At 48.0% G+C, this 21,915-nt stretch overlaps 1 protein-coding gene across 2 annotated transcripts in view; it reads left to right on the top strand.

Annotated features, from left to right (window-relative positions):
* trpm2 (transient receptor potential cation channel, subfamily M, member 2) overlaps positions 1 to 21,915 on the top strand; it is a 337,017-nt gene that overhangs the window by 289,943 nt on the left and 25,159 nt on the right. Inside the window, exons 30-31 of one of the 2 annotated variants that reach the window (XM_085985384.1) lie at positions 646 to 732; positions 5,996 to 6,098. In XM_085985384.1, the coding sequence (XP_085841510.1) occupies positions 646 to 732; positions 5,996 to 6,098 (190 nt within the window). The remainder of the gene's footprint in view (positions 1 to 645; positions 733 to 5,995; positions 6,099 to 21,915) is intronic. The other variant, XR_015078103.1, reaches the window with a different exon arrangement.

Raw genomic sequence — 21,915 nt, 5'->3', positions numbered from 1 at the left:
TTCCCCACAGCCCTGCAAATATTTCCCTTCAAGTACTTATCCAATTCCCTGTTGAAAGTTACTATTGAATCTGCTTCCACCACCCTTTCAGTGTATTCCAGATCATAACAACTCACTGCGTAAAAACATTCTCCTCATCTCCCCTCTGGTTCTTTTGTCAATTACCTTAAATCTGTGTCCTCTGGTTACCGACCCTCCTGTGGAAACCGTTTCTCCTTATTTACTCTATCGAAACCCTTCATGATTTTAAATCTCCCCTTAACCTTCTCTGCTCTCAGGAGAACAACCCCAGTTCCTTTAGTCTCTCCACATAACTGAAGACCCTCATCCCTGGTACCATCCTAGTAAATTTCCTCTGCGTGTTCAGGCAGTTTGTCTGTGGCCCCAGCGCCCCCTCCCCTCAGGACAGCAGGGTACAGCTCCAATATCCCATGGGCCTGAGGGGTTGGTACCTGCCCCTAATATTGAAATAACCTGGCATAGGCATGATGGGCCAAATGGCCTCCTTCTGTGCTGTATCATTCTACGATTCAGGACCGGCCCATGCAGCAAGTGGAATTTCTGCTCAGCCTCTTCCGGCAGCGCAATGCTTGGTTACTAATGTTCTAGATGTTGCAGCCAAAATCTTGTCCATGAATGTTTCAGGAATCCAGTGGGAAGGACCGGCCTGCGTGGAAGAGGGAGCCTTCGCTGTTTTGGACCAAACCACGGAATGGATCCCATCATTACACGGTAAGAAGACAGCCTCCGTCACTTGTTTATAATAAAGAATCATGCGTGGGCTTTAAGTCCTCTGTACTGTGGCTCTTTCTCTACTGCACATTCAGGCAGTTTGTCTGTGGACCCTCGCCTCGGAGTCAGAAGGTTGTAGGTTCAAGTCCCACTCCAGAGACTTGAGCACACAAATCTAGTCTGACACTCCAGTGCAGTGTTGAGGGAGTGCTGCCCTCTCGGAGGTGCCGTCTTTCGGATGAGACGTTAAACCGAGAGACGTCTGCTCTCTCAGGTGGATGTAAAAGATCCCGTGGCACTATTTTGAAGAAGAGCAGGGGAGTTATCCCCGGTGTCCTGGCCAACATTTCTCCCTCAATCAAAATCACTAAAACAGATTATCTGGTCATTATCAGATTGCTGTTTGTGGGACCTTGCTGTGCGCAAATTGGCTGCCGCGTTTCGCACATTACAATAGTGACTCCATTTCAAAAAGTACTTCATTGGCTGTGAAGTGCTTTGAGACGTCCGGTAGTTGTGAAAGGCACTATATAAATGCATGTCTTTCTTTTTCTTTGTTCTTACAATACAGGTCAGTCCTGGTTAATCTACAGTAAGAAATAAAGCCTCAGGTGGCCAGAACAGCTGGCGATAACCTCATTAATTGCTCTCCTTTCCCCCGTGATTACAACCTCACTCTGGACACGGGACGCACTGTCAGGATTTGCAATCCTTATCACTATCCACTCACCCCTGCTGAAACATTGGGTCTGGATGTCGTCAGTCTTATGTTCATTAATAAATAGACATTCTTATTATGAACACAGCTAGCTTTTGCTAGTTACTTTATTGAGCCCATGTGGACTAGGTACAGTATCTGTAGAGGCTTCCATCTTGACTGCTGCCTTGTGAGTAGCCTAGTGCCTCATGGGTAATGTAGTCTTAATATATATACAGCTGGGTAGTGTAGTCATATATACAGCTCTACACAGCTCTACGGCTCCACCTAGTGTCCACTATAGAATGACATGTTATTGATCATTACAGTCAGCATTGGATCAGGCTCGACTGTGATACACCCCATGCCTGAATTACTTAATGCTCCTGTTCCATTTTTGGGTCTTCTCTACCCTGCTTGCCCTAGATTTTACAGCTGCTGTATTTTAGATCACCTTCTTAGGTATGTTTTCAGAGTACCTTCACTAACCCTGATATCTGGCTAACCTTTGAGTAAAGTGTCGAGGGTAACAGACAAAAACCTTGCTGTTAATTACTTCAGCTACAAGATCTATTGTCTCCCCCACAGGATCTCTCCCTCATCTTCAGTAAGCAGTACAGCTTCACAACATCAGACATTATTTCAGTTAAGATGTGCACAGTTTTGGTCTCCTTACCTAAGGACGGATATACTTGCCATAGAGCGAGTGCAACAAAGGTTCACCAGACTGGTTCCTGGGATGAGAGGATCCTATGAGGAGAGATTGAGTAGATTGGGCCTATACTCTCTGGAGTTTAGAAGAATGAGAGGTGATCTCATTGAAACATATAAGATTCTGAGGGGGATTGACAGGGTAGTTGCAGGGAGGATGTTTCCCCTGGCTGAAGAGTCTAGAAATCAGGTGTCACAGTCTCAGAATAAGCAGTCGGCCATTTAGTACTGAGGAGGAGGAATTTCTTCACTCAGAGGGTTGTGAATCTTTGGAATTCTCTGCCCCAGAGGGCTGTGGATGCTCAGTCGTTGAGTATATTCAAGACAGGGATCGATAGATTTTTGGACTTTAAGGGAATCAAGGAATATAGGGATCGGGCGGGAACGTGGAGTTGAGGTCGAAGATCAGCCATGATCTTATCGAATGGCTGAGCAGGCTCGAGACACAGTATGGCCTGCTCCTGCTCCTAGATCTTGTTTTTAATGTTCTTACAAATGACTAATTAACTTTTCAGTAGGAATTTTCTGTCTAGCTCCTTGATAGGAAAACAATAAAAGTTCCCTATCTAAATGCTAAGCTGTCATAAGAACATAAGAAATAGGAGCAGGAGTCGGCCATACTGCGTCTCGAGCCTGCTCCGCCATTCAATAAGATCATGGCTGATCTTCTACCTCAACTCCGCCTTCCTGCACTATCCCCATATTCCTTGATTCTCAAAATATTAAAAAATCTATTGATCTCAGTCTTGAATTTACTCAACGACTGAGCCTCCACAGCCCTCTGGGGTAGAGAATTCCAAAGATTCACCACCCTCTGAGTGAAGAAACTTCTCCTCATCTCAGTCCTAAATGCCGACCCGTTATCCTGAGACTGTGACCCCTGGTTCGAGAGTCTCCAGCCAGAGGAAACATCCTCTCAGCATCTACCCCTACAAGCCCTCTGTGCTTTTTTAGATAACTCTTTTGTGCAGTGTTTTTCCCTCTATTGTTAGTGACTGTGGGAGCTGTGCTGCAAGGGTATATTGCAACAATGCCCATCCCTAACATTGCATCTATTGAATTTTCCGCTTTCTCTCTCCGAAGTCTCATGCTGATTCTCCCCTAAATCCGTACAGCTTTGAGCATAACAAAGAGCCTTTTGTGAGGAACTTTGTCAACAGCCTTTTAGAAGTTAAGGTGTGTCACATCATAGGCCAAGTTAGCCCGGTTCAAACCCATCAGCACCTTTCCTTGTTTCACTGAATCCCTCATAATGACTGTCAGTGCCTCACAAAGCTCCTCTTTTCTGTCTTTCAGTACACTGAGATCAATATAGGGCCCAAAGCAAATAAATCCTCTGTTTATTTAATAACTGTGGTAGAGTTACTAATGGTAGTGGGTGAACCGTGTGCTGGTGCCCAGTGATCCTGACGAACTGTAGTCAAAACTGCCCAACGCATTACCGGCACCCGGCTACCAACCATAGAGCACATATACCAGAAATGCTGTTTACGGAGGTCACGGTCCATCATCAAAGACCCTACCCACCCCAGCCACAGTCTGTTCGCCCTCCTGCCATCTGGGAGACGCTACAGATGCATTCGCACCCGTACGACCAGATTTAGGAACAGCTTCTTTCCCAGGGCTGTCATCCTACTGAACTCCACAAATAAACTCTAAAGCCTGCACATCTGCCAATGCACTTTATTATGGTCATATTTATGTTAATATACTACAAGCCAAATGTATGTTGAATGTTTAAATGTCTTAATCTAATTGTACACTCTCGGGAGCCGCAAGCCGACATTTCGTTGTACTGCACTTGTGCACTAACAATGACAATAAAAGTTGATTATTATTATTATTATTATTATCTCTCTCTCTCTCTCTCTCTCTGTCTCTCGAACACTCAATATCCTGTATATTGCACTGGCATTTCTCTGAGTCCAGGCTGTTGAAATACGGATTGACAGTGGGCCCTGGCCCTCTCATCACCCGATCTACACACATGCTCACTTTCCAGCAGGGATCACTGAATCTGGAGTTGAGCCCTGGATGATTTCTCCCCCTCCTTGTAGCACTCTTCTAGTGCTGGGATCACCTGGCCTATATAGCTCAGTACCAGGCTAAGTGGTACATCTACACATAAAGTCTAGGGGGAGAAATTCGGTATTGCCCCGATTGGGGCGCAATTATCAGCCGGGCGCAAAGTTTAGCGCCTGGCGCTAATTATCGCCTCCGACTGCAAACTTGGCTTCTATCGCCCCTGGAGGTGACTGGAGCGCTAAATCAGGCGCTACACACCTCTCTTAAGGCGCTAACGCCGAGGAGCAAGGCGCTACCTCAGAGCGCTGGCGAAGCTCAGGTCATGTCAGTCAGCAATGGAACACAGACACACTGGCGCCGGCCAGTTCTTAAAGGGGAAGGTCGATCTTGCTGTCCATCCACACCCTGCTCATTGCAGCCTTGAATCTCGGCCTGGAGAGACCTGTACATCAAATCTGCTGGAAAGAACAATGGGGAGGCCCAGGGAAAGAGCTCAGAGTGCAGCCCCCACAGTCTCTTCTAAATCGATGCAAGGAAGGTCAAATCAAAAAGTGAACCTGCAAAGTGCTGCTCAGTACCCAAAACTCCTTCACACAGCATTGAATCTCTGCAGAAGTCTCTCTCAGAATGCGTGTTGCAAAAATGTCGGCGACAAAAAAAGGCAGGAAGCGGTCGCCTTTAAATGGCGCACCCCCAGTCGCTTCCCGACTGCAAAACGCTCCCCTCAACCTGTCATTGCTAGCATCAGGTGGAAAGCAGGGGGCGCCACTCAATATCTGGTCCGGAGCGCTACCGGGGCGTTGCACGCTCGATTGACGTCATGATCTGCGGGTGCAGGAGATCATGGCGGTAGTGTTTAGTGCCGCTTGCAAAATGTCTGGTCAATCTCACAAGCGGCGCAAACATCGCCTTGCCCGGGCGCCAGTTGCTTCGCGCCCCACGCTAGCGGGAGGCGCAAAGCAACCGAATTTTTCTCCCTAAAGTTTATGATCAGGCTGAATGTTGGCCGGAGGAGTTGCAGCTGCCCCAGCGATGCGCCACTGAATCCAGCTGGTGTAACTGAGCCCAATACAGACCAACACCATGCAGGAACTGTGTGAAGATGCACTCCTGGCACCGAGCCTCACTCAACAGCACCACACTTTTGCAGATGGAAAGTTATGCATCCAAAAGCCCAGTACAGTTCCCAGGAGGCAACCCTCTGTGCTGGGAAATTCAGCATACTGCTACAGTACATTCCTGAATACAACAGACAGGGGCCAGTGGTTAGAGAGGGAGTCACAGTATTACAGGGAAAAGAAAGACTTGCATTTACTACAGCGCCTTTCACAGCCTCAGGATGTCCCAAAGCGCTTTACAGCCAATGAAGTACTTTTTGAATTGTAGTTACTGTTGTAATGTAGGAAACGCGGCAGCCAATTTGCGCACAGCAAGCTCCCACAAACAGCAATGTGATGATGACCTGATAATCTGATTTTTAGTGATGTTGATTGAGGGATAAATATTGGCCAGGACACCGGGGATAACTCCCCTGCTCCTCTTCGAAATAGTGCCATAGGATCTTTTACTGAGAGAGCAGGCAGGGCCTCGATTTAACGTCTCATCCAAAAGACGGCACCTCTGACAGTGCAGCACTCCCTCAGCACTGCACTGGAGTGTCAGCCTAGATTTTTGTGCTCAAGTCTCTGGAGTGGGATTTGAACCCACAACCTTCTGACTCAGAGGCGAGGGTGCTGCCCACTGAGCCAGGGCTGTCACCGAAAAGGAATGCAATAACGACCTGGCATTTTACTAACACTCACTCAGTGCAATGCTTATTGTCTGTTACAGTTTTAAGAGGAACTCAGATAATTCGCTCACAGTAAAAGGTTTCAAGAATGTGCTGGAGTTTCTTGTTGTTCAGTATCCAGGAGAAGACTGGGCCCTGCCTGCGGTATGTATCATTGTGTGGTGAAAAATACAAGGAAAATAGCCAATCAGTATAAAGAGGGCCAGTTCAAATAGTATGTTAAAAATCTTATGTATGCATGGACTCCCTGTCAGCTATTCCATTATGAATGCCAATGTCCTTATTTATAATGGACACTTCCTATGTAAACTTGCTAAACTGTAATTACACTCTCCCAACCAGTGCAGGCCTACCTTCAACCCATTTGTGTTCACAGATTGCCAGTCATGCTTCAAGCTTCCCAACAGGCCCGTGCCCAAAATTGTGAGGACTGGGATCTCACAACCACCAAGCCCCACCCACCCCTTCACCAGCTGGATTCTAACCCCCTGTGCACTCCAATACTTACATTTACTCCTCCTCTCCTCCGAGCAACAAACCAGCTAAACTAGTACTGACCTCTTCACCAGGCTGACTCCTTTAAAACCATTGTTACAATGCACCAATCGCAACAAACTGTAACGATACACCAATGACAGTACAGAGTAACAATGCACCAATGACAGTACAGAGTAACGATGCACCAATGACAGTACAGAGTAACGATGCACCAATGACAGTACAGAGTAATAATGCACCAATGACAGTACAGAGTAACTGTTAGATCCGTGGTTCAGTGGATAAATAATCACACGGATGCTGTACATTAACAAATAACAGGTCTTTACTGGAGGAGGGTAATCTCTTGACTGGGGTACAGAGGCATGCGCAAAGCTTATATACCGGTGTGGTCACTGCCGGTACTACAGTATACAGGAGCTGTAAAAAGTAGTTCTGACTTAAAGGCACATACACTACAATTCCTCCCTTTTTAGATTAATAATACCCCCTGAATATTCAAATAACAATTACATTTTTACATGTACATTAAATAACAAAAGTCCATTTATAGATTCAGTCTTTGGGGCGGCTTCCTGACCCTTTCGGGATAGCGCCTTTCCAGAGGTTCTTGTTCTTGGTGCAGAGGCGATTCTGACCCCTTTTCATCGGGTAGTTCATCGGGTTCCACTGCTACTGGGTCTGAAGTAGATGCTACCGGTATGTCGGGTTCATCCCCAGGTACTCGAGACATGGGGTTGACGCCTTCCTGTGACGCTAAGATCTGATCGACGTGGCGTCTCACAATGTTCTCCCCGACATCCACTGTGTACATTAATGGCCCCTGCCTTGTACATATCGTTCCGGGTTGCCACTTCTCTGTTCGATAGTCATGGGCCAAGACTGGTTGCCCTACATTGAAGCTCCTTGTCAGCTTCTCGTTGATGTGCTGGAATTGTTTGTCCTCAACATTTCTTCGCACATTTGGTCTGAGCAAGTCCAGACGAGATCTTAACCTTCAGTTAAAGAACATCATGGCCGGGGTCTGGTTGGTAACTGCATGTGTCGCGTTTCGGTAGGCTAATAAGAAATTGTCCATCTTATGCTGTAGTGGAATTTCATCATCGCACATGGCCTTTAACGCCTTCTTAAAGGTTTGTACGAACCTCTCAGCCAATCCATTGGTGGCTGGATGATACGGGGCGGATGTGTAATGCCTTACCCCATTCCTTTTCATGAATTTTTGGAACTTGTTGGACACAAACTGTGGTCCATTATCAGAGCAGATCTGCTCTGGCAAACCGTTTCTGGCAAATATGGCCCGTAGGACTGCAATCGTTTTCTCTGTAGTGGTTGAAGACATCTTTATCACCTCAGGCCACTTTGAATGAGCATCCACTGCTATTAAGAACATTGAGTCCATGAATGGACCAGTGAAATCAATGTGCACCCTTTGCCATGGAGAGGAGGGCCACTCCCATGGGTGTAGAGGGGCATGCGGTGGTGCATTTTGGACCTTCTGGCATCCTAAGCAGCTCTTAGTTAGGTCTTCGATTTGTTGATCGATTCCTGGCCACCAGACATAAGCCCTAGCAAGGCTTTTCATTTTCACTCCCCCCAGATGACCTTCATGTAGCTCATTTAGCACTCTCTCCCTTAACTTGGGTGGAATCACCACTCTTGATCCACACATCACTGTCCCCTGGCATACTGACAGCTGCTCTCTTCTGGATGAGAATGCTGGCAACAGTGAGTCGCCATGTGTTGGCCATCTCCTCACCGTCAATTCATATACCCGTGACAGCGTCGGATCATTGCGGGTCTCCTTCTCTATATCCGCGTTTGTTACTGGCAATCGTTCAATTATCGACGAATAAAATATCTCGATAGGGTCCAATGCTGGTGCTTCCTCCACAGTAGGCAGTGGCAGGCGCAATAGCCCATCAGCGTTCCCATGCTGTTTCGTGCCTTTATATTCTATTTCATATTGATTCGCCCCTAGAAACAGGGACCATCTTTGTAACCGCTGTGCAGTCATTACTGGCACGCCCTTCTTAGGATTAAAGATGGAGACAAGTGGTTGGTGGTCAGTCAGCAAGGTGAACTTCTGCCCATGCAGATAGTGGTTGAATTTTATTACTCCCCATACTAGGCTGAGGGCCTCCCTGTCAATCTGGGCGTAGTTGCGCTCGGCTGAGGTTAGTGACCGAGACGCAAAGGCTACTGGCCTCTCCAACCCGTCTAGGAATTTGTGCGACAGCACCGCTCCAATGCCGTAGGGTGATGCATCACATGCCAAACGAATTGGTAGTGCTGGGTTGAAATGGGCCAACACCTCTTTTGATGTGATCAATTCTTTACACTTCTGGAAAGCTCGTCTACGTTCGTCATCCCACTTCCATGGTACCCCTGTTTGCAGTAGGGTGTTTAGCGAATGTAATACCGTAGACAAATTTGGTAAGAACTTGTGGTAATAGTTTACCAGCCCGAGGAACGACCTCAGTTGTGACACATTTTCCAGTGCTGGAGCCTTGACTACTGCCTCAATCTTGTCAGGGGACTTAGGTAACCCCTCTTCATCGATGACGTGGCCGCAATACGAGATCTGTTTCTGGAAAAACTCGCACTTGTGGCGATTAGCTCGTAGCCCATACTCCTTTAATCTGGCGAGCACCTTCTCCAAGTTAGCGAGGTGATCACCGTTATTTTCGCCCGTGACCAAGATGTCGTCCAAATAAAACTGGGTCCCTGGAATCCCTTGCAGGACCTGATCCATCGCCCTTTACCAGATAGCCGGAGCCGAGGCTACTCCAAACACCAGCCGGTTGTATTGATAGAGACCTTTATGAGTGTTGATCGTAAGGTAATGTTTCGAAGCTTCTTCTACCTCCATTTGCAAGTACGCCTGGGCTAGATCAATTTTGGTGAAGCGTTTACCAGCAGATAGCAAGGCGAAAATATCCTCAATTCGTGGAAGCGGATATTGCACCGTGTGAAGGACTGGGTTCACTGTCACCTTAAAATCCCCACAGATGCGGACCTTCTTTGGTTCCCCAGGCGTATTACTCAACGACCTCTTCATTACAGGAACGATGGGTGTAGCCCACTCGCTCCAGTCCACTTTGGACAGTACTCCTGAACGTTCCAACCCTTCCAGCTCTGCTTCAACCGCTGGTCTGATCGCATAAGGCACTGGTCTGGCCTTCAGAAACTTGGGGCTTGCATTTTCCTCTATTTTAATTGTTGCTGTTATTCCTTTTAGCGTTCCTAGTCCCTCCTGCAACACTTCTTTTGCGTCAGTTAGCATTTTTGACAGTCGTCCAGGTGTGACATCGTCATCCTTTTTGGCCTCAACCTTCAGTGCCTGTATGGAATGCCAATCTAATTGTATCTTCCGGATCCATTCACGTCCTAGCAGTGGTGGTCCTCCATTTGGCAATACATATATATCCATTTTAGGTATTTCCTGGCCTTTATATGTCACTTTCACCCTTATTTTTCCTTTGGGGTAGACTTTTTGCCCCGTATACGTCTTCAAGACAATCTCTGTAGCTTTCAAGGGTATGTGTGAAAATAGCCGCTTGTAGTCTCTTTGATTTATTACTGTTAGAGCTGACCCTGTGTCCAATTCCATTTCCACTTGGACTCCGTCTATCTTGAGTGTAACCCAGATAGTCTGGTGATCCTCCATTTCGGTTACATTATGTAGTTTCAGACAACCCAGCTCCTTGCTTCCGGAGTCTGTGTCACTTTTCTGTTCGTCTGAACCACTGTCCATCACCTGGTGTACCTTTTTGTACTTCTCCTGTGGAGATTTCTTACTGTTGGTTTTCTTCCCAGACCTGCAGACTCTTGCTATGTGTCCTGCTTTCCCACACTGTCTGCACACTTGGTCCTTGAACCAACAATCTTTCTGGTCATGTGTTGTTCTGCCGCAGCGATAGCACTTCCCTGTTCCATAGGTCATTTCGTTGGTGCCATATTCTTGCGGTCTCCGTTGTATCTCTGCAGCGCCCCTTGCGGCTGCTTCGTGTGATACTGCCATACTGAAAGCTTTGTCCAGCGTAAGGTCCTTTTCTGATAGAAGCCGTTTCTGGGTTCCTTCACTTTGTAGCCCACACACAAACTTGTCCCTTAACGTGTCTGCTAGTCCCGCTCCAAACTGGCAGTATTTCGATAGCTTGCGCAGCTCCGTTAGGTACTCAGCATTGCTTTCGTCTTTGTGTTGGTTCCTTTTATGGAACTTAAATTGTTCTGCTATCAGCAGCGGCGTGGGGTTTAAGTGGTCCTGTAGGATTTCTACTATGCTTTCAAAATTCTTGTTTACCGGCTTCTCTGGGGTTATTAGATTTCGCAGTAACCCATAAATTTTTGCACCCATGGAATTTAACAGAACCAGTGTTTTATTAGCATCTGGCACTTCATTCGCCCTGCAGTACACCTCAATACGTTCCACATATGTCGCCCAATCTTCGACTTCATTGTCGAACGTAGAGATACTGCCACTCTTCGGCATCCTTGGTTGTGCGTTAACTATCACCAATGGCACCTCCCGCGCTTCCCCTTCTTCTCCGCTGGCACAAAATGGCGTCTCCCGCGCTTTCCTTCCTTCCCGCGCTTGCCCTTCTTCTCCGCTGCGGTTCGCAAAATGGCGTCTCCCGCGCTCTTCCTTCTTCTCCACGGCTCAATGGCGCCTCCCGCGCTCTCACTGCTTCTCCGCGGCTCAATGGCGTCTCCCGCGCTCTCCCTGCTTCTCCGCGGCTCAATGGCGTCTCTCCTTGCTTCGCCCTGCGGACCCTGATCAGCCCGTGATCCCTGGCTGTGCTCTGCGCGTTCTTCTCTTGATATTTGTCGATGCCGCTCAGTCTAGAACCCGGCTGTTTCTTACCCTCTCTCTCTCCGGTTTGCAGTATTTTTCCTCGACGCCGCTCGGTGTTCAATCCCCGGCTGCGCCCTGCGCTCTTCACCCTCTTTCTTACCCCGTCGACGCTGCTCGGCTCTCTCTCTGCCGTCGGTCGGCTCCAGCCGCCACTGCTCGGGAAGTGCCTGCTCTGGACCTGTCGTCGGTCTCTTACTGCTCGTTGTGGCTGGGGAACCAAGCCCGGCTCTCCACAGCCTCCCCAGCAAAGTTGGATCTCTGCCTGATGATATACCTATCAATTCGTCCAATAAAAAGCGACGAGTTAGGAACGTAACTAAAGGTTTTTATTGACTAAATAACAGAGCCCACCCTCGTGGGTGATCGGGTCCAACAAGGAGGAATACCAGCCAGTCGACTACCTTTATACCTGGGCAGGTAGGTGGAGCCATGGGCGGAGTCGGAGGTGGTCAGCCCAGGTATAACAGCGCGACAAGAGGCGACCTCGTATCGTGATACAACAGTGATAACGGTGATAACAATACAACAGTGATAACTATAGTGTAACGATAAAAGTGGTTTACCACACCTGACAGCTGGGCGGTTGCTCGCAGTCGACGCCCGTGTTCCTGGACTCGACTATTTTTTTTTATATTGCAGGTAGATTCGAATCGACACTTGTCGCCACTGTTAGATCCATGGTTCAGTGGATAAATAATCACACGGATGCTGTACATTAACAAATAACAGGTCCTTACTGGAGGAGGGTAATCTCTAGACTGGGGTACAGAGGCATGCGCAAAGCTTATATACCGATGTGGTCACTGCCGGTACTACAGTATACAGGAGCTGTAAAAAGTAGTTCTGACTTAAAGGCACATACACTACAGTAACGATGCACCAATGACGGTACAGAGTAACGATGCACCAATGACGGTACAGGGTAACAATGCACCAATGACAGTACAGAGTAACAATGCACCAATGACAGTACAGAGCAACAATGCACCAATGACAGTACAGAGTGACAATGCACCAATGACAGTACAGAGTAACGATGCACCAATGACGGTACAGAGTGACGATGCACCAATGACGGTACAGAGTAACGATGCACCAATGACGGTACAGAGTAACAATGCACCAATGACAGTACAGAGTAACAATGCACCAATGACAGTACAGAGTAATAATGCACCAATGACAGTACAGAGTGACGATGCACCAATGACGGTAAAGAGTAACAATGCACCAATGACAGTACACAGTGACGATGCACCAAGGACCATACAGAGTAACGATGCTCCAATGACGGTACAGAGTAACGATGCACCAATGACGGTACAGAGTAACGATGCTCCAATGACGGTACAGAGTAACGATGCGCCAATGACGGTACAGAGTGACGATGCACCAATGACTGTACAGAGAAACGATGCTCCAATGACGGTACAGGGTAACGATGCACCAATGACCGTACAGAGTAACGATGCACCAATGACCGTACAGAGTAAGGATGCTCCAATGACGGTACAGAGTGACGATGCACCAATGACGGTAAAGAGTGACGATGCACCAATGACAGTACAGACTGACAATGCCCCAATGACGGTACAGAGTAACGATGCACCAATGACGGTACAGAGTGACGATGCACTAATGACGGTACAGAGTAACGATGCACCAATGACGGTACGGAGTAACAATGCACCAATGACAGTACAGAGTAATAATGCACCAATGACAGTACAGAGTAACGATGCACCAATGACAGTACAGAGTAATAATGCACCAATGATGGTACAGAGTGACGATGCACCAAGCACCATACAGAGTAACGATGCTCCGATGATGGTAAAGAGTAACGATGCACCAATGACGGTACAGAGTAACGATGCTCCAATGACAGTACAGAGTAACGATGCACCAATGACGGTACAGAGTGACGATGCACCAATGACTGTACAGAGTAACGATGCTCCAATGACGGGACAGGGTAACGATGCTCCAATGACGGTACAGAGTAATGATGCACCAATGATGGTACAGAGTGACGATGCACCAATGACGATACAGAGTAACGATGCTCCAATGACAGTACAGAGTAACGATGCACCAATGACGGTACAGAGTGACGATGCACCAATAACGGTACAGAGTAACGATGCACCAATGACAGTACAGAGTAACGATGCACCAATGACAGTACAGAGTAATGGTGCACCAATGACAGTACAGAGTAACAGTGCACCAGTGACGGTGCAGAGTGACGATGCACCAAGGACCGTACAGAGTAACGATGCTCCGATGACGGTACAGAGTAATGATGCTCCAATGACGGGACAGATTAACGATGCTCCAATGACGGTACAGAGTAATGATGCACCAATGATGGTACAGAGTGACGATGCACCAATGACGGTACAGAGTAACGATGCTCCAATGACAGTACAGAGTAACGATGTACCAATGACGGTACAGATTAACGATGCACCAATGACGGTACAGAGTGACGATGTACCAGTGACGGTACAGAGTGACGATGCACCAATGACATTACAGAGTGACGATACTCCAATTACGGGATAGAGTGACGATGCACCAATGGCAGGACAGAGTGACAATGCACCAATGTCGGTACAGAGTGATGATGCACCAATGACGGTACAGAGTGACGATGCACCAATGACGGTACAGAGTGACGATGCACCAATGACGGTACAGAGTGACGATGCACCAATGACGGTACAGAGTGACGATGCACCAATGACGGTACAAGAGTAACGATGCTCCAATGACAGTACAGAGTAACGATGTACCAATGACGGTACAGATTAACGATGCACCAATGACGGTACAGAGTGACGATGTACCAGTGACGGTACAGAGTGACGATGCACCAATGACATTACAGAGTGACGATACTCCAATTACGGGATAGAGTGACGATGCACCAATGGCAGGACAGAGTGACAATGCACCAATGTCGGTACAGAGTGATGATGCACCAATGACGGTACAGAGTGACGATGCACCAATGACGGTACAGAGTGACGATGCACCAATGACGGTACAGAGTGACGATGTACCAGTGACGGTACAGAGTGACGATGTACCAGTGACGGTACAGAGTGACGATGCACCAATGACGATACAGAGTGACGATGCACCAATGACGGTACAGAGTGACGATGCACCAATGATGGTACAGAGTGACGATGCACCAATGACGGTACAGAGTGACGATGCACCAATGACGGTACAGAGTGATGATGCACCAGTGACGGCACAGAGTGACGATGCATCAATGACGGTACAGAGTAACGATGCACCAATGACGGGACAGAGTAACGATGCACCAATGACGGGACAGAGTAACGATGCACCAATGACGGTACAGAGTAACGATGCTCCAATGACGGTACAGAGTGACGATGCACCAATGACAGTACAGAGTGACGATGCACCAATGATGGTACAGAGTAACGATGCACCAATGACGGTACAGAGTGACGATGCACCAGTGACGGTACAGAGTGACGATGCACCAGTGACGGTACAGAGCGACGATGCACCAACGACGGTACAGAGTGACGATGCACCAACGACGGTACAGAGTGAAGATGCACCAACGACGGTACAGAGTGACGATGCACCAATGACGGTACAGAGTGATGATGCACCAGTGACGGCTCAGAGTAACGATGCACCAAGGACCGTACAGAGTAACGATGCTCCGATGATGGTACAGAGTAACGATGCACCAATGACAGTACAGAGTAATAATGCACCAATGACGGTACAGAGTGACGATGCACCAAGGACCGTACAGAGTAACGATGCTCCGATGACGGTACAGAGTAACGATGCACCAATGACGGTACAGATTAACGATGCTCCAATGACAGTGCAGAGTAACAATACACCAATGATGGTACAGAGTAATGATGCACCAATGATGGTACAGAGTGACGATGCACCAATGACGGTACAGAGTAACGATGCTCCAATGACAGTACGGAGTAACGATGCACCAATGACGGTACAGAGTGACGATGCAGCAATGACGGTACAGAGTGACGATGCACCAATGACGGGACAGAGTAACGATGCACCAATGACGGTACAGAGTAACGATGCTCCAATGACGGTACAGAGTGACGATGCACCAGTGACGGTACAGAGTGACGATGCACCAACGACGGTATAGAGTGACGATGCACCAACGACGGTAGAGAGTGACGATGCACCAACGACGGTACAGAGTGACGATGCACCAACGACGGTACAGAGTGACGATGCACCAATGACGGTACAGAGTGACGATGCACCAGTGACGGCACCGAGTGACGATGCATCAATGACGGTACAGAGTAACGATGCACCAATGACGGGACAGAGTAATAATGCACCAATGGCAGTACAGAGTAACGATGCACCAATGACAGTACAGAGTAATAATGCACCAATGACAGTACAGAGTAACGATGCACCAATGACGGTACAGAGTAACGATGCTCCAATGTCGGTACAGAGTAACGATGCACCAATGACCATACAGAGTAACAATGCACCAATGACGGTACAGAGTGACGATGCACCAAGGACCGTACAGAGTAACAGTGCTCCGATTACGGTACAGAGTAACGATGCACCAATGACGGTACAGAGTAACGATGCTCCAATGACGGTACAGAGTAACGATGCTCCAATGACAGTACAGAGTAACGATGCACCAATGATGGTACAGAGTGACGATGCACCAATGACTGTACAGAGTAACGATGCTCCAATGACGGGACAGAGTAACGATGCACCAATGACGGTACAGAGTGATGATGCACCAATGACGGTACAGAGTGACGATGCACCAATGACGGTACACAGTAACGATGCACCAATGACGGTACAGAGTGACGATGTACCAGTGACGGTACAGAGTGACGATGCACCAATGACATTACAGAGTGACGATACTCCAATGACGGGACAGAGTGACGATGCACCAATGACGGGACAGAGTGATGATGCACCAATGACGGTACAGAGTGATGATGCACCAATGACGGTACAGAGTGATGATGCACCAGTGACGGCACAGAGTAACGATGCACCAAGGACCTTACAGAGTAACGATGCACAAATGACAGTACAGAGTAATAATGCACCAATGACGGTACAGAGTGACGATGCACCAAGGACGGTACAGAGTAACGATGCTCCGATGACGGTACAGAGTAACGATGCACCAATGACGGTATAGAGTAACGATGCTCCAATGACAGTACAGAGTAACGATGCACCAATGACGGTACAGAGTGACGATGCACCAATGACTGTGCAGAGTAACGATGCTCCAATGATGGGACAGAGTAACGATGCTCCAATGACGGTACAGAGTAATGATGCACCAATGATGGTACAGAGTGACGATGCACCAATGACGGTACAGAGTAACGATGCTCCAATGACAGTACAGAGTAACGATGCACCAATGACGGTACAGAGTGACGATGCACCAATGACAGTACAGAGTGACGATACTCCAATGACGGGACAGAGTGACGATGCACCAATGACGGTACAGAGTAACGATGCTCCAATGACAGTACAGAGTAACGATACAACAATGACTGTACAGAGTGATGATGCACCAATGACTGTACAGAGTAACGATGCTCCAATGACGGGACAGAGTAACGATGCTCCAATGACGGTACAGAGTAACGATGCACCAATGACGGTACAGAGTGACGATGCACCAATGACGGTACACAGTGACGATGCACCAATGACGGTACAGAGTGACGATGCACCAATGATGGTACAGAGCAACGATGCACCAATGATGGTACAGAGTGACGATGTACCAGTGACGGTACAGAGTGACAATGCACCAATGACGGTACAGAGTGACGATGCACCAATGACGGTACAGAGTGACGATGCACCAAAGACAGTACAGTGTGACGATGCACCAATGACGGTACAGAGTAACGATGCACCAATGACGGTACAGAGTGATGATGTACCAGTGACAGTACAGAGTGACGACGCACCAATGACAGTACAGATTGACGATACTCCAATGACGGGACAGAGTGACGATGCACCAATGACGGGACAGAGTGACGATGCACCAATGTCGGTACAGAGTGACGATGCACAAATGTCGGTACAGAGTGACGATGCACCAATGACGGTACAGAGTGACGATGCACCAGTGACAGCACAGAGTGACGATGCACCAGTGACAGCACAGAGTGACGATGCACCAATGACGGTACAGAGTAACGATGCACCAATGACGGGACAGAGTAACAATGCACCAATGACGGTACAGAGTAACAGTACACCAATGACAGTACAGAATATTAATGCACCAATGACAGTACAGAGTAACGATGCACCAATGACAGTACAGAGTAATAATGCACCAATGACAGTACAGAGTAACGATGCACCAATGACGGTACAGAGTAACGATGCGCCAATGACGGTACAGAGTAACGATGCACCAATGACAGTACAGAGTAACGATGCACCAATGATGGTACAGAGTAACGATGCTCCAATGACAGTACAGAGTAACGATACACCAATGACGGTACAGAGTGATGATGCACCAATGACTGTACAGGGTAACGATGCTCCAATGACGGGACAGAGTAACGATGCTCCAATGACGGTACAGAGTAACGATGCACCAATGATGGTACAGAGTGACGATGCACCAAAGACGGTACAGAGTAACGATGCTCCAATGACAGTACAGAGTGACGATGCACCAATGACGGTACAGAGTGACGATGCACCAATGACGGTACAGAGTGACGATGCACCAATGACGGTACAGAGTGACGATGTACCAGTGACGGTACAGAGTATTAATGCACCAATGACAGTACAGAGTAACAATGCACCAATGACAGTACAGAGTAATAATGCACCAATGACAGTACAGAGTAACGATGCACCAATGACGGTACAGAGTGACGATGCACCAAGGACCGTACAGAGTAACGTTGCTACGATGACGGTACAGAGTAACGATGCACCAATGACGGTACAGAGTAACGATGCTCCAATGACAGTACAGAGTAACGATGCACCAATGACGGTACAGAGTGACGATGCACCAATGACAGTACAGAGTAACGATGCTCCAATGACGGGACAGAGTAACGATGCTCCAATGACTGTACAGAATAATGATGCACCAATGATGGTACAGAGTGACGATGCACCAATGACGGTACAGAGTAACGATGCTCCAATGACAGTACAGAGTAACGATGCACCAATGACGGTACAGAGTGACGATGCACCAATGACGGTACAGAGTGACGATGCACCAATGACAGTAAAGTGTGACGATGCACCAATGACGGTACAGAGTGACGATGCACCAATGACGGGACAGAGTGACGATGCAACAATGACGGGACAGAGTGACGATGCACCAATGTCGGTACAGAGTGACGATGCACCAATGACGGTACAGAATGACGATGCACCAATGACGGTACAGAGTGACGATGCACCAATGATGGTACAGAGTAAAAGTGCACCAATGTCGGTACAGAGTAACAATGCACCAATGACAGTACAGAGTAATAATGCGCCAATGACAGTACAGAGTAACGATGCACCAATGCCATTACAGAGTAATAATGCACCAATGACAGTACAGAGTAATGATGCTCCAATGACGGGACAGAGTAACGATGCTCCAATGATGGTACAGAGTAATGATGCACCAATGATGGTACAGAGTGATGGTGCACCATGACGGTACAGAGTGACGATGCACCAATGACGGTACAGAGTGATGATGTACCAGTGACAGTACAGAGTGACGACGCGCCAATGACAGTACAGATTGACGATACTCCAATGACGGGACAGAGTGACGATGCACCAATGACGGGACAGAGTGACGATGCACCAATGACAGTACAGAGTAATAATGCACCAATGACAGTACAGAGTAATAATGCACCAATGACAGTACAGAGTAACGATGCACCAATGACGGTACAGAGTGACGATGCACCAAGGACCGTACAGAGTAACGTTGCTACGATGACGGTACAGAGTAACGATGCACCAATGACGGTACAGAGTAACGATGCTCCAATGACAGTACAGAGTAACGATGCACCAATGACGGTACAGAGTGACGATGCACCAATGACAGTACAGAGTAACGATGCTCCAATGACGGGACAGAGTAACGATGCTCCAATGACTGTACAGAGTAATGATGCACCAATGATGGTACAGAGTGACGATGCACCAATGACGGTACAGAGTAACGATGCTCCAATGACAGTACAGAGTAACGATGCACCAATGACGGTACAGAGTGACGATGCACCAATGACGGTACAGAGTAACGATGCACCAATGACGGTACAGAGTAACGATGCACCAATGACGGTACAAAGTGACGATGTACCAGTGACGGTACAGAGTGACGATGCACCAATGACAGTAAAGTGTGACGATGCACCAATGACGGTACAGAGTGACGATGCACCAATGACGGGACAGAGTGACGATGCAACAATGACGGGACAGAGTGACGATGCACCAATGTCGGTACAGAGTGACGATGCACCAATGACGGTACAGAATGACGATGCACCAATGACGGTACAGAGTGACGATGCACCAATGATGGTACAGAGTAAAAGTGCACCAATGACGGTACAGAGTAACAATGCACCAATGACAGTACAGAGTAATAATGCGCCAATGACAGTACAGAGTAACGATGCACCAATGCCATTACAGAGTAATAATGCACCAATGACAGTACAGAGTAATGATGCTCCAATGACGGGACAGAGTAACGATGCTCCAATGATGGTACAGAGTAATGATGCACCAATGATGGTACAGAGTGATGGTGCACCATGACGGTACAGAGTGACGATGCACCAATGACGGTACAGAGTAACGATGCACCAATGACGGTACAGAGTAACGATGCTCCAATGACAGTACAGTGTAACGATACAACAATGACGGTACAGAGTGATGATGCACCAATGACTGTACAGAGTAACGATGCTCCAATGACGGGACAGAGTAACAATGCTCCAATGACGGTACAGAGTGATGATGCACCAATGACAGTACAGTGTAACGATACAACAATGACGGTACAGAGTGACGATGCACCAATGACGGTACAGAGTAACGTTGCTACGATGACGGTACAGAGTAACGATGCACCAATGACGGTACAGAGTAACGATGCTCCAATGACAGTACAGAGTAACGATGCACCAATGACGGTACAGAGTAACGATGCACCAATGACAGTACAGTGTGACGATGCACCAATGACGGTACAGAGTGACGATGCACCAATGACGGGACAGAGTGACGATGCAACAATGACGGGACAGAGTGACGATGCACCAATGTCGGTACAGAGTGACGATGCACCAATGACGGTACAGAATGACGATGCACCAATGACGGTACAGAGTGATGATGCTCCAGTGACTGCATAGAGTGACGATGCACCAATGACGGTAGAGAGTACGATGCACCAATGACGGGACAGAGTGACGATGCACCAACGACGGGACAGAGTAACGATGCACCAATTACGGTACAGGGTGACGATGCACCAATGACGGGACAGAGTGACGATGCACCAATGACAGTACAGTGTGACGATGCACCAATGATGGTACAGAGTGACGATGCACCAATGACGGGACAGAGTGACGTTGCACCAATGACGGGACAGAGTGACGATGCACCAATGTCGGTACAGAGTGACGATGCACCAATGACGGTACAGAGTGACGATGCACCAATGACGGGACAGAGTGACGATGCACCAATGACAGTACAGTGTGACGATGCACCAATGATGGTACAGAGTGACGATGCACCAATGACGGGACAGAGTGACGTTGCACCAATGACGGGACAGAGTGACGATGCACCAATGTCGGTACAGAGTGACGATGCACCAATGACGGTACAGAGTGACGATGCACCAATGACGGTACAGAGTGATGATGCTCCAGTGACTGCACAGAGTGACGATGCACCAATGACGGTACAGAGTACGATGCACCAATGACGGGACAGAGTGATGATGCACCAATGACGGTACAGAGTAACGATGCACCAATTACGGTACAGGGTGACGATGCACCAATGACCGTACAGAGTAACGATGCACCAATGGCGGGACAGAGTAACGATGCACCAATGGCGGGACAGAGTAACGATGCACCAATGACGGTACAGAGTAACGATGCAGCAATGACGTTACAGAGTGACAATGCACCAATGACGGTACAGAGTAACGATGCACCAATGACGGGACAGAGTAACGATGCACCAATGACGGTACAGAGTAATGATGCTCCGATGACGGGACAGAGTAACGATGCACCAATGATGGGACAGAGTGACGATGCACCAATGACCGTACCGAGTGATGAGGCACCAGTGACGGTACAGAGTGACGATGCACCAATGCAGGACAGAGTGACGATGCACCAATGACGGTACAGAGTAACGATGCACCAATGACGGGACAGAGTAACGATGCTCCAATGACTGTACAGAGTAATGATGCACCAATGATGG

Source organism: Somniosus microcephalus, chromosome 4 (assembly GCF_052327205.1).
Source record: "Somniosus microcephalus isolate GS21.2 chromosome 4, FLI_Smic_1.0, whole genome shotgun sequence".
Lineage (NCBI taxonomy): Eukaryota > Metazoa > Chordata > Chondrichthyes > Squaliformes > Somniosidae > Somniosus > Somniosus microcephalus.
This window is presented reverse-complemented; position numbering and strand designations above follow the sequence as displayed.